At 47.3% G+C, this 12,953-nt stretch overlaps 4 protein-coding genes across 4 annotated transcripts; 2 read left to right on the forward strand and 2 right to left on the reverse strand.

Annotated features, from left to right (window-relative positions):
* Nucleotides 1-481: 481 nt before the first annotated feature.
* Nucleotides 482-2,128, reverse strand: TrAFT101_005596 (uncharacterized protein). Its single transcript, XM_066127532.1, has 2 exons — nt 1,530-2,128; nt 482-1,442 (listed from the first exon to the last, which is right to left on the reverse strand). The coding sequence occupies exons 1-2, from the start codon at nt 2,064-2,066 to the stop codon at nt 849-851; spliced, it is 1,131 nt and encodes a 376-aa protein (XP_065983643.1). The 5' UTR covers nt 2,067-2,128; the 3' UTR covers nt 482-848.
* Nucleotides 2,129-2,312: 184 nt separating this feature from the next.
* TrAFT101_005597 (uncharacterized protein) lies at nt 2,313-4,146 on the forward strand. Its single transcript, XM_024910735.2, has 4 exons — nt 2,313-2,645; nt 2,713-2,996; nt 3,055-3,199; nt 3,254-4,146. The coding sequence occupies exons 1-4, from the start codon at nt 2,440-2,442 to the stop codon at nt 3,861-3,863; spliced, it is 1,245 nt and encodes a 414-aa protein (XP_024757199.1). The 5' UTR covers nt 2,313-2,439; the 3' UTR covers nt 3,864-4,146.
* Nucleotides 4,147-7,287: 3,141 nt separating this feature from the next.
* TrAFT101_005598 (uncharacterized protein) lies at nt 7,288-11,256 on the reverse strand. The gene is made up of 6 exons (XM_066127533.1): nt 10,426-11,256; nt 10,089-10,183; nt 9,359-10,033; nt 9,015-9,276; nt 8,483-8,957; nt 7,288-8,415 (listed from the first exon to the last, which is right to left on the reverse strand). The coding sequence occupies exons 1-6, from the start codon at nt 10,495-10,497 to the stop codon at nt 7,997-7,999; spliced, it is 1,998 nt and encodes a 665-aa protein (XP_065983644.1). The 5' UTR covers nt 10,498-11,256; the 3' UTR covers nt 7,288-7,996.
* Nucleotides 11,257-11,608: 352 nt separating this feature from the next.
* Nucleotides 11,609-12,491, forward strand: TrAFT101_005599 (uncharacterized protein; the record flags this gene model as incomplete). Its single annotated transcript, XM_024900956.2, has 2 exons — nt 11,609-11,794; nt 11,865-12,491. The coding sequence occupies 2 exons, from the start codon at nt 11,609-11,611 to the stop codon at nt 12,489-12,491; spliced, it is 813 nt and encodes a 270-aa protein (XP_024757196.2).
* Nucleotides 12,492-12,953: the final 462 nt, after the last annotated feature.

The following is a 12,953-nucleotide window of genomic DNA, read 5'->3' on the forward strand; positions in this document are numbered from 1 at the left end:
GTCCCGAATAGGAAATAAACCACCTATTCGCGACGCGCTTAGCGCAAACTCCTCTTGCTAGTCCTAAGCGGGCAATACTCCAGAGTCCGTCTCGGCCGATTACGAGGCCATCAGACTCAATTCCCCAATTAACCTTATTATTGGGCCCTTTGAATGCCATATCTGAACGTGTGCTCTTCCGCTGCAAATTGTCTGACCAGTTGCGCTTGTGCCGAGCTGCAAAATGCGGTATAGCAGACTGCTAGCCACTGGTATATAGGTAGTAGAACTAGTTGCAGCAGATAAGTGTGCATAATGAGGGGCTTGACTAGGAACTAGCTCGCGTGGAAGGATTGCTATCATTTGGTTTGGATTGCTATCATTTGGTTATGGTAATGCAATGCAATCAACTGTCACTCAAGCCCAGTCCAATTGCGACTTGGAGATTCTCATCAATCAGCAGATAGCCCTCACAATCACATGCTAAAGCTACATCTTACTTCCTACTTACATCACCAATCACTGTCGTCAAGATTGTTAGGAGGCGCAATGCATGCAATCTTTGTCTTAGAACAAGTATCAGATGCCTAGCTCTGTGGTTGACTTGCCCGTGTATGAAAGATCACTGTAAAAGAAGAAAAGAAAAATCGCTATTGAATACATCTGTATGATACATAAGGTGTTGGCTCCAATGATTATATGGTATGTAGAACCGTCGACAATAGGTAGTAGTTGCTCCCAGGCTCAAACATGCTAGACTTTGCCGCTCTTTGGCCGTCCTCTCGTTATCCATCACATACCCCACTTCTAAAAGAGAATTGACCTGAACCCTGACAAAAAAAATAATATGCGGAGGTCTTATTAGCCATTTATTTTGACTTAGAAACTCCAGCCCCAATGACACCTGGCAGCTTCTCGTCGCCCACATTGTAAAGCATTGTGACAGAGAGTGACAATATTCCCAGCATAAGCAAAGTGAAGCCAGCAAACAACCAGAACGGAACGCTTATATCTTTCTTAGCGCATGTAGGTCCTGCCCAATGAGTTAGGGCGCCATCTTCGCCTGTCCTGGTGCTAAGGCAGTGGCATGCAAAACAAGTTGAACCACCAGCATCCGCAGATCCATACTTGTTTAGGCATTGTCCCTGGTGCGAGCAATTTCCAGTGCCTGTGACGCAGCTATCCAGAGAGTCGAAGCAAGCGGGAATAGCCTTTGAGGGGGTTCTGAGGATATTGTTAGGTGCTGGCGAGGTCTGTTCCACATGGGCTGCCTTGTGAAATGAATTGAGCACCCTCTCTGCCTGGCGGCGACGAAGCTCCTGTTGCTGGCCGGTCCCTTGCTTTGAGCCCGAATGGCCGCTGACATCTGGGAGGAGGAACAAAGTAGTTTGCATCTCGCCAATCTTGGCAAGAGAGTCGAGTCGAGAGAAGCTATGGATCACATCGCCCAAGGTCTGCGGTCCCTATCAAGAGCAAGGTACAGTGTCAGTTAAATGATTTCTTCCAGTGTTTCACAGTGCATCCATTTGTCCTCCTTTCTCAGCGCGTACCTTTTGAATATCATATTCGGCAAACATAGTCCTTCCGGCCCAGCATCGCTCATCGAGGGGATTAATTATTTCATCAAAAGAGCACTTCTGGGGGTTCGCCGCGCCATGATAGTCGGCAGGGTTGAAATCCGTGATCCATTGTAGTGGATCAACAGAAGGGACGTCCGGGATAGTGAATGCAGGCTGCACGTTCAGCTTTTCTCTTGTATCCCTGATTTGTTCCTCTGTCATTCCCTTTATCGCAATAATCAGCTGGTTGGGCTCATCGGCGGCTTCATCGAATATCGAAGGGATCGGCTTCCCAAATTCGATAAGCAACGAGGCCACGTTTTCGACATCAGCGTCTTTCGGGATTTCATTGACGGAAATGCTTCGACCGGAGGAAAGTCGTTGTAATGCAATCAGTCGGGCGACGTTGCTGGAGACGGACGGCGGCGACGAGGATTCGCGATTCGGCAAAATATAGACATCGGCATTAGGCTGCGAAGCTGCAACACAGCCAACAAAGGCTGCGGCAAAGCCCAGCGTGACCTTCATGATGATCTTCGTCCTTGTAGAAGCTGCTGGTGATGGTGAACACGCGCAAAAAGGGCTCGGCGTTACAAGTTGCACCGATAGAGTATGAAGTACGTAGGTGACGCTTCAGGTTGACACTAGCTCGTTGTGGTTGGGTGCATCGGGATATCGGGGATCAAGATGTTCCGGCACAGACCCCTGCGTAACCACATGCGACAAATGTGTAATCATATGCCGTGCTCATTATAGAACTTCTTCTCCATTCTCCATCGCCATATCTCGAAATACACCATGCGCTTGCTTTTGTGACGTTGTATTACATTTCTTTGCCTTTCATGATTCATTTTGATTCTTATACTGCTTGGAGATAAAATTCATACACTTCAAAGTCGGGATGCTCCGGCGCGCAGCGGCCCTTCCGCGACACGCAGCCGTCTTAACGAATGCGACGCCGCATTTCCCCGCCCATCGCATCCCTTCTATTAGACGGCCGATATCGTTTCTACCATGGCGGAATAAACCAGCATCGGAGGGCCTCCCGGTTTATTTTGCGCGACCCAGCAGCTCACCTAAACCGGGTGCCTTCCGACGCCAGTTAGGGTAGGTTATGCTATTGCCACAGCGGCTCACTCGGTACGATACTCCATGAACTAATCTCAAGGTACAGCCGCGCACTTTTCACAACAATGGCTGCGTATGCCTGTTGGCAAATCTTCGCTACCGTTGTCTTTGATCCACTATTAGACTGGGCAGATCACGAATGGGAGGCTTTATCGGAGAAGGAAAAGAAAGAGATGGAAGACATGGCGGATGAGGACGAACCTATACTCTTCCTTCCGTTCCCATTTACGACGAAGGAGGTCCGACAGCCACCGTACAAGGGCTCGGATCCCGAGTGGGCGACATTTATCGCTGTTAATAAAGATCGGCAGTTGCAAAAAGACATCCAGAGTAAGTTCAAAGGGCAGAATTCGCCGGCACTTGATAATCGCTAACCTATTTGTTACAGTGGGGCTGGCAGAACTTATAAGACGAGGAGTTGAGAGAAATCCCGCCTATGTTCAATTGCTTGGCGGTCGAGATATTAAACTTAAAAAATTGTGGCTGGATATTATTTATCCTCCTGCACCACCTCCTAAACACTATGTTTCTGGGTAAGCCACGAGGTGGTTGGTCCTCACTTGGCGTATGCTAACATAACTACTCAGCATAATTATTGATGACGACGGCATCTTCTGGGGCGATCGGCCGATGGATTCGTTGGCCGCAAACCACCTTAATACGGCCATATATCCCAAGGCGGTAGCATTATCAGTGTGGACGTTTATCGATTCATTGACCAGACAAACAGCCCAAGACATTGCCAAAGCCTTGGGTTTCAACACACCACCTCCACCCGAGGCCACATGGCAGGCTGCCATCCTGAAGCGCATTAAGGAACAAGGTGAACTCGGAACAACTGGCAAACAAACCGTCAGAGTCCCAGGACAACCAGAGAAGGCAAATTTCCCTCTTCACACCGGAATCAGCGAAATCCCTGGCACACCGTTTAGTGGCGTAAGCCAAGTCGATCCACGAATTCAAGCGGCCCTCCAAGCAGCTACTGTAACGTTTACGAAAAACTGGCAGCCTGCAAAGCAGCCACCAAGCAGAGGCTGTATCAGAGTTGATGGACTTGTGGAGTTGCAGGGGAAGTCCGCGGTCATGGCTGTGTATGTCTTGGGATGGTACGACCCAAAGCAACGAAAGTATATGGGCGTCCAGACTGGACTGAAGCATCTAATACAGCTGAAGCAGAGACCGGCAGGCGGGAGTTAACTTCTATGAACATTTGGCACGCATTTGACTTTCGTTTTTTTATATATGTACAATATTGAGCACATAGTAGCATTAGGGCTTGGTTATGACATGGCATGGATCGGCGCTGGGGTTATGGGCCTCCTTTTGGGTTTACTTTACGATACCACCCCTAGATCAGATCCTAGAGAAAGATTGTACTCGCACGCAAACATAAACATAATACATTGCATGCAGTAACCGCAGAAAGCTTCAAGATCCTTTTTTTTTCCTGCTGCATTCGAAGTTTAAAATTTGTTGAAACATTGACAACGTATAACAACAGTATTCGAGTACCTTACTAGTAGGCAAGTAAAGACTTTAGATTACATACCACCTCACATAACATCTCCACTTGCTATAGCTACGATGGGTGATTCACCAGAATTAAAGTGAGGCAATGAGGTGTTGGGAATGAAAAAAGCGTCGGATAAAGCAAAAGGAAGCTTCAACATAAATTGTCTAATTATGCGGGTCGACATACGCATGAAATTTATTACATTTGTTTTATATGATGTTATATTAATTTATGTTGTTCTATTTTTTATTTATTTTCCTTTCTTTTCAAGCAGCATATAGTTTCGCTCTCTCCGTTTTATCCCTTGATGACCTCTCGGCGTTCGATTTTTCGTTAGTAAGTAGCGGAGTGCAAGGTATATTAGCCCATGTTTTGTTATCTAGACTATGGTGTTTTAGGTAGTTTAAGATGACACTGCTGTGCCCAAAGCGGAAGAAGCGACGAGTCATGCTTGTAGCATTGACTACTAATGCATGACTGAGTAAGCTGTCACCAATTCCTGACATCCCAGCCATACTCAGAACTATTGCCATTTCACCAAGCCAGACAATGCTATTCCCCTCTCCAGCAATGTTTTCAAGTTAAGTCTCTTCTCAATGACAGATTCAGCTTCAACATTATTCTTCACTGATCATCGAGAAATAACTTGCTAATTTGCCACTACACTTATTCCGGTTCCTGAAGGCAAACTATTTACTAATTGGGTGAAACCATTGACTGATAGGTCTCTAGCTACCGGTCTAATTCAGTCATTTTGAAGTGTAAGAGCGGATATCCTGCAGTTAAGAAGCCACAGCCACGCAAATCTGAGTTACCACCAGTGCTATAAAGTTTTGAAACGCAAATAGTCAGAGCCAAGAGTTGATGAACCACTCGTTTTGATTCATTTGACTTCCACTAATTTGCCTGTTTTGAAATAAAGTACATAGCTTTTCGCGTTTACAGAAATCCAATCACACAATTGCGTATACTACGCGTTAAAAATCGAAATAATAGTCATGCCCCTACGGAATCATTTATATCCATTATCATCAATTGCAGACTTCCGCCGTCGTAATGTGTCTTGTATGGCGTCTCCACTATATTTATCCAAAACTTGACATTATGTCATTATGTGGTTATACACCAACTCTTGCTTTCATTGATCAATTACCTAAATGTGTCAATATGCTTTACTTGTCTTCATAGCTAGATTTAACTTTGGATTCGAGAAATTCTTTAGGCATCTCGTTTCCTCTGTGGAGTGACGTCCATGCATTGTGATCATGTCTCAAGTTTCAAAGACCAACAATACGTATCTTGATCCAGTACTTTCCAAGGTTTACAATAATCGCAGAGAATACACGTTCAAGGGGATCCGCACCCACATCGCTCAGACAATGAACAGTAAAATTCACGGAAATAACGATGAACAGGTTCGCCGAATGCAGCTTTCGTATAAGCCGCTTTCGTATAAAGGTTGCATCGGCGAGGCCGAGTGTGCTTGAGTGTAGTATGTTGACGTATCAGTTTTCGGAGCTTTGTATCGGCCATAAGCCTAGTCAGCATTCTTAAAAATAGCTAGTAGATACAATTCGATTGTATAGAATGACGATTTGGCTAAAACCACCTAACCAATAAGAGTATTCAATAATCATTCATCCGCAGTCTTCTATCAATGATGCCGCTGGCGACTAACCTTCTCATTGTGTTACACTTATTCCCAGTGACGATGCCTTGAAGGTGCCGTATGGATTAATCTTGTGACTGCCACACAGAGCTCATGAAATGCGTATTACCCACAGCACCATCAACGCCGAAAGAATCCGCGGCGCTAATGGAATGAAATACTACTCCCGCTAGATTATAATGCGATTAAACTTGTTTTAGGCGTAAGCAATAGGCCCGCAGGCCTCGTGTTACAGAGATACCTACTAGTTGAGCCGATTCGGGCTGGGAACAAATCATACATACGCATTACTCTTTTGAGGAAAGACTACACTTTGAACAGGGCTTTTGAGGAGCAGTTTAATAAAAAGCTTTTTTTGTACTCTTTTACTCAGAATGCGACACTGCTTAACAATGTTGGGTTCAGGTTAATGGGTACTTTGTATAAACCATTTATCGTTTCAACTAACGCCCTGAATTAACACACTCAGAGCGGCATACTGGCGGCCAACACGTATGTGCCGCTTTTCAATCTCTTCGGACTGATCAGGAACACGGCCTTCAAGATTATTACCAATCAATCGACCAATCGACTATTTAAATCATTTACTTATTCTTCTGGTTTTACACGTTGATGATTAGACGACTTGATAACTCGAGAGGCGAAAAAGTTGCAGTAGTATTAGTATTAACAAACTACCTATATTCCGAAACCTTGAATTTGTATCTGAATATTCTATTTCCACCTGTCAACTATGCAGCAAACAAGCTAGTATATAGACACTAATTTATTAAACAACCCATGACTCAGTGACAAATGTAAAATATCATGCCGTGTAATCTGCAACCGCAATCATTTCTTAGCTCAGCGGTCTAGGGCTGGCCTAGCGATGAGCCTATATTAATTAGAATACTAATCACTTAATGGATAAATACCATGTACCGAATTTATCGATTAATTGTAATTTACTTTTATTATCTATTTTATTGATCTTATTTTTCTTCGCCAATTACGTTCGTCTCGCGTTTAACAGCGCCTGTTTTGTCTGGTATACCCGAAACGTATGCCCGTCTACTTATACAAGTAGTCCCATGCTCAGTGGCATTCGGCAGGGATCAGTGTTCCCACTCATACTTAGGCTGCCGCATAGTGAGCATGTTGCTGAGCTTAGTTTCCTGTACTGAACTGTGAACTGCTCCGTGAGAGCATATGCCAGGGCAGCCAGCATATCTCCCGGTCTATCTCGCTCAACTCGTACCCTAGCTACCGTAAATATGCCTACGTTAAGAAAGTACATCTTCTAGCTAGCCATCTCGCTAGATGTCCAGATACATGTGTAGACAAAAGATAAATTAATAACTCGCTAACGATATACCGCATACATATTTCACACCAAAAAGGCAAGGAAACCTGACTCAAGCATAAGGCTCAAGAATCTGAGAGGCAATCGGTCGAGGATTAAATCAGCACAACGTTCTCTATTACTTTCCTAACATGTAAGCCTACTAGAGCGTAAAGATCAATAAAACAGTTAGTTTTTTTTTTTCTCCCTTCTTTCTCATCCCCTCTGTACTAAATACTCGTAAAAGTCTACCGTCCGTTGCAGCATATTCCACGTTTAGAGACACTGCAAATAATCTCATTGATTACTTGCCCAGCAATAGTAATACCGCACTACCCAAACTGAGACTGACTGCACGGCCACTGGTGATGGTGTACATAAACCTGCCCACGAGGATGACACCGATACCTGCAGTATCCCACATCCGCACCCGACGGCATTATATAGGGCAGCCGGAAAACAGGGATCAGCCCTGGCCCTTTGCTCGTACTCGGCCGAAATAATTAAAAATGGAAAAATCAAGAAAAAAAAAACATAACCTAGCCAGAGGTTCCACCCAAAAAGCCCAGACTTTTGTTGAGTCGCTCGCTACCTGGTACCAGTAACTCCAACCATAGGTTTCCGTAATAGCAACTCGGTAAAGGCCGACTACCGCGCCCACTTCACCTCCTACCATTTTCGATACTTTTGATTCGTATAAGTAAGGGGTGTGCAGAGTTGGCCCGAACAGTGCCCCGCTAAGAGACTCGGAGTAGACATGGATGCAGTTGCCCACTCTACTCCGGATCCAATCGAATGACACCCGCTGATTAAGATGCATTCAGCGTCTAGTAAGGCCGCGACACGTTAATAAGCACAGTGAACACTTCTAGTTCCGCCTCAGGCCCCCCTGGCTCTCTCTCGTGACGGGGAATTGCGGCGATAAGATGGGTTTCGATGACGTTGAGCCCAGGATGCAGCATAACATCAAACGCCCTTTCGTGGTGTGTCTGATTAGGAATAGGCTGCATCAACTGCTTCCAAGGCTGCTTGTCCACTAGCGTCCAGAGGCTATATTGACGATCTTGTAGGAAAGACGGCAGTGTTACGACAATCCAGATGCGAGTCTGCGTAGGCGGCAAGTTGATGGTCGCGGATTGTTGCATCTCCTTTGCATTTGGCAGAATTGTGAGCAGCGTAGGGCGCTCATTCGGGACACTGGGATGGGTTTGAATTCGTAGTTTTTCAATCAGTGCGCTATCGATGCCTTGAAATCAAAGTTAGTACCTTTTATCAAATGGCAGCCTCGACATTAACAAAGATGTGCACCATACCTTTACCAGTAGGCCGGAATCTTCTCTGATCCGCATAGCCATTTACGAGCGGATTGGTTTGGAATGGCTGAGATGGGATCGCAGGAATAGGAGGTCGCGGGCCCATTTGTCCTGCTATTCCAGCTGGCAAGTTGGCAACGGCTGGAGATGCCCTCGAACCATCCTCTACCTTCAGCCCTACCTGTGATGAGGGAGTCGGAGAGGGCGCTGATGCCGAGATACTTCGAGGAGCTTCGAGATTGGCTGAAAGCTGAGCAGAGCCATTGGCATTAGGAGCACCATTGGCCTCTGGCGCTTGGGTTGCTTGAGGGGCTGGCGAGGCTACGGAGCTGTCCCGTCCGCCAACGTGGATAGTGATCTTCTTGGATGAACCGGGTGTTTCAGATCCTCCTTGTCCAACTTTAAGTTTGATCTTCTGCTGAAATGGCTCTGAGACAGCTGCCTGAGCCTTCTTAAGGTGGCTGTAGAACATTTTCTGATTCGGTGGTCAGATTTGCGAACGCGTTAGAATGATGCTGTTATGCATGCTTACCTCAAGTTCTTGGGCTAGCACATATATATCGCTACCTTCTTCATTGTAGAAATAGGCATTGGTCCAGAGGAGTTTTGACTTCTCTTCAAAGGCGCTCCACGTCTTGAAGTCGCTCACGCCAGTGGCGTCGTGCCGTCCATGCACGCCTTTGACGATTTTCTGTAGTTTCTTGAGAGACAGAGGATCAGTAATGACTTTGTAGTAGTCCCTTAAGGCTCGAGGAGGGAGGTTAATGAAAGGCTCGAAATAGGCATCGTCATATCTAAAAATGTACCGAGTTAGTCTAGAAGAAGAATAAGAAGAAAAGGGTATTGACATCTAGAGGGTAGGTTGATTCCACATACTCTGGTTCTTGGTGTCGCAAAAGTTCTTCCACAATCTTCTCCTGAGCTTGTTGGAAAGTGAGCCCTTTGTATGGCACATTTTCGTACTCGTGATCGGGACGACTTGGTGGTGACCGAGCTCTCGAGTTGTCGTTGTTCGAGCCCCTCCTAGTACGGCTGGGTCCTCTCCGCTTGAGGATGATGGCTTTTCGTCTTGACTTTGGCTCCTCGTCTTCTTCAGGTTCGTCCTCACCGTCTGCATCTTCATCTTCGCCTTCACCATCCTCAGCGTCTTCGGCATCCTCGCCGTCAGCATCCTCGTCCCCCTCTTCTTCACTTTCTGCATCTCCTTCCTCTTCATCTTCATCATCTGGATTTTCTGGCGGCAACGGGGTAGGGACGGCTTGGTAGGATCGGTTGCTGTATGCAGGGTTTGTTTTGGTCATGTAGTTGCTCAGCGCTTTGCGGACTCGCTCCGCATCGTCAAAGATTTGTGATCCGCGGGTATAATACTCTTTGGCATTGGCAATCATGCGCTTGAAATAGCTTTCCAGCTCTGCAAGGGTCTTGAAATCGCCATTGTTGAGCTTTTCTTCGATGGTCTGGAGAGAGATCGGCAGTCGCGTCCTTTTGTAGTAGTCGGGGTTGCTTTCGCGCGAGACGAGCTCCTCAAAGCATGTGGCGACGAGACGACCACTTTTGCGATACAGTTAGTTTAAAAGAACAATTGCGGCGGCTGCAGTGAGTGTACCTTTTGTCGGCCGTCCGACGAATCTGGTCGAGGAATACCAGTCCATGTGCAGTGGTCGATTCGCGGGATTCTCCCTTGGACAGATCGTAATCTTGCTGTAGAGACAGGGCTGTTAGCGCGGAAACGGCACGGCATGCGATATGCAAATGTACGATCTTCATCTGTGCGCGCGAACTGCGGGATTGCAGGATGCGGATGCAGGCAGTCCCTCTGACAATAAATATAGAGAACAGGATGTCAAGAAAGGCAAGGTAGGGGGACGCTGAATGCAGCACTGAAGCGACAGCTCTTGCAACTGAAGCTTGCCATCTCGAGGTCTATATTGGATCATACTCACAGCCACTCTGCGCCGCTTCGCATTGCGGTCCTCTGCATCGGTGGCTCCATTTGCCTTCCGCTTGGCCTCCATTTTTGTCTGGATAGTCAGCGTTACAGCAGGCGCATTACCGTCGGCGGCGGCGAGGGACCTGCTCCGCAGTCGTGAAGACGCAATGGCTTCGTGAGTCCCGTGTCGCAAACCACGGCCCGGCGACAGCTATCGCCAGCGTGGAGTGACGCGTGTTGATGGATGCTATTTTTCTGGTGGTGGCGGGAGGTCGCGCGCGCTACAGTGCTCTGGAGCGGCGATGGCTTTTGGAGTGGTAATTTTTGCACCCAGGCGTAGTTGCTCGCAGCAGCGGAAACTGGCAGCGCGGATCGATGCACTTGACGCTCTAGGGATGGCTGATTCAGCTTGTGGACACGGCGATGGCAGGCCTAGAGAAGCAATGAGTGCTTTAGTGTCGTTGGATGCTGTTTATTGGAGGCCGAAGTTTTGGCTTTTTCGCTCCAGGGCGCGAGTTGAACAGCGACGAACGGGTACATTGGACGGGTACCTCGCCAAGGTACAAGTGGCCAGGTACCGCGGCCGAGACTATTCCCGATCCGGCCACGAGGCAGCCGCTCACTCCAGCTGACGAGGACGATGGTCGGGAATGATTGTGGCAGATTGGCTTGCCGAGTGAGTGATGAAATGGTGAATTTTCATTGTCGTATTCTCTCATTGAAGTTTGTATATGTTTTTATTCATGAAAAAGCGAATCGATAATGAGTTGTGCGCCACTATAAGATACAACGCCCAGCAGTTTACAGTGTAACAGCTCTAGTAAGGACTAGGTATTTGATATACACATCAATACTCGGGCTTCTATTTCACAGGAGAGAGAAGAAGAAAAAAAGAACCTGGTGAGAGGTTATATAACGCAATCAGTGTTCCAACTCGCAACCCCCAAAAATAGCTGCCTAAAGACACGCTGCATGCGGAAGCTGCCGCTTGTGGCGACTGAGGCGCTCAAACAATCAGTCATTCTACAGACTACTGTACCGGACGGTGGGGTCGATGGCAGACCCCACCATCAATGACGATTTGAGCTCCTTAAAACCTATACCGCCTTGCTCCTGTCCCTGGGCCTCGCATTTCTCATTGCAATCTGTGTGCACTGCTGTATAATCCCCTCAATTAACAGCTCCCCTCACACACAATGTCGACCGCGAAAGCTCCAGGTGACGCCGGCCCGGACTCTGCCGGCCCAGCCGCTGGGCGTCCTCGAGCCGGATCTATGCGCAGGCCGCTGCAGCCCCTTGATATTCCCATTATCAGGCATCTTAACTCAAAGAGAGTAATTCTGGCATCCGCCTCTCCACGGAGGAAACAGCTTCTGCAGCAGGTATGACGCTATAACGAATGACGGCAGTCTTTTTTTAGCGCTAAAAGTAACACAACCTCTGCCATTTTAGATCGGCTTCACTAATCTGGAGATTACTCCATCAACCAAACCTGAGGATCTGGACAAAAAGGCGTATGGACCTTGGGAATATGTCGCCACTACCGCTCACAACAAGTGTCTTGACGTTTACACCACAAGCTTAGAGACCAATCTTGCATCCATCCCTGATCCTGCTCTTGTTATTGCCGCTGATACCATTATTGTCACTCGTGATGGCCGCATCCTGGAGAAGCCTCGGAGCGAGGCAGACCACATCAGGATGCTCAAGATCCTACGTGACACGCGCATGCACAGAGTTTTGACTTCAGTTACGGTGCTGGCTCCGCGAGAAGATGCCAGGGCTCCGGGCTATGACATCCAATCCCATACAGAGGAGACCAAGGTTTACTTTTGGGAAGAAGGGAACGGACTGCCCGATGATGTGATTGAGGCTTACGTCAAAACCCGAGAAGGCGTCGACAAGGCTGGTGGATACGGAATCCAAGGCATTGCAGGCATGCTGTTGGTGGAGAAGATTGAGGGAAGCGTTGATAATGTAATCGGGCTGCCTGTGAAGCGAACTTTGACCCTGGCAGAGAAGGTTGTCTTCCAGCAAGATCGAGACGAGTTTGACGATGAAGGATCAGCTTCAGAATGAGAAATAGATGTGTGACTTGAGATGGAGACTGAAAAAGTGCCAGCGTCATGGCTTCAACGCCCCTCGCATAGGCTCTACGGGCCAAATTTGTGCCTTGTGTGAAGATGATCAAGATGACATGAAGCCAAGCAAGCTTGTGATTTTCACAAGTAAAAGGGAAATGCCAGTCCCTTTCAAAGCTTCCTGCAGCTCAACCGAGGTGAGTTGTCTCAATTACGATGGGTGCTACAAAAGGAGTTACGAAGAGTTCTCTGTCTATATGGAGCATTGGTCGGAGCAAGTGCTATTTTGGCATGTGATTGGCATCATGGGGCGGAATCGGAAATCTTAGGGTCGCATAAATAACAGGGAGCAAGCAGGAGCTCGGCATGCTGCACAGCTCATCGTACATCAAACTGCGAGGAGCAGCAATTGAAACACGTGAAAAGAAAAAAAAAAAAAAAAAAAAAGCAAGACTTACAG

Source organism: Trichoderma asperellum, chromosome 3, assembly GCF_020647865.1.
Source record: "Trichoderma asperellum chromosome 3, complete sequence".
NCBI classification, from domain to species: domain Eukaryota; kingdom Fungi; phylum Ascomycota; class Sordariomycetes; order Hypocreales; family Hypocreaceae; genus Trichoderma; species Trichoderma asperellum.

Bases quoted from the DNA above. Each gene is read 5' to 3' on its own strand.
- TrAFT101_005597 (XM_024910735.2), top strand. From the start codon at position 2,440: ATGCTCCGGCGCGCAGCGGCCCTTCCGCGACACGCAGCCGTCTTAACG. The intron at 2,997-3,054 runs GTAAGTTCAAAG...TATTTGTTACAG, and splicing joins GTTGCAAAAAGACATCCAGA to TGGGGCTGGCAGAACTTATA. The intron at 3,200-3,253 runs GTAAGCCACGAG...ATAACTACTCAG, and splicing joins CCTAAACACTATGTTTCTGG to CATAATTATTGATGACGACG.
- TrAFT101_005596 (XM_066127532.1), bottom strand. From the start codon at position 2,066: ATGAAGGTCACGCTGGGCTTTGCCGCAGCCTTTGTTGGCTGTGTTGCA. The intron at 1,443-1,529 runs GTACGCGCTGAG...TGCTCTTGATAG, and splicing joins CCGAATATGATATTCAAAAG to GGACCGCAGACCTTGGGCGA.
- TrAFT101_005598 (XM_066127533.1), bottom strand. From the start codon at position 10,497: ATGGAGGCCAAGCGGAAGGCAAATGGAGCCACCGATGCAGAGGACCGC. The intron at 10,034-10,088 runs GTACACTCACTG...GTATCGCAAAAG, and splicing joins CGTCGGACGGCCGACAAAAG to TGGTCGTCTCGTCGCCACAT. The intron at 9,277-9,358 runs GTATGTGGAATC...GTACATTTTTAG, and splicing joins TTGCGACACCAAGAACCAGA to ATATGACGATGCCTATTTCG.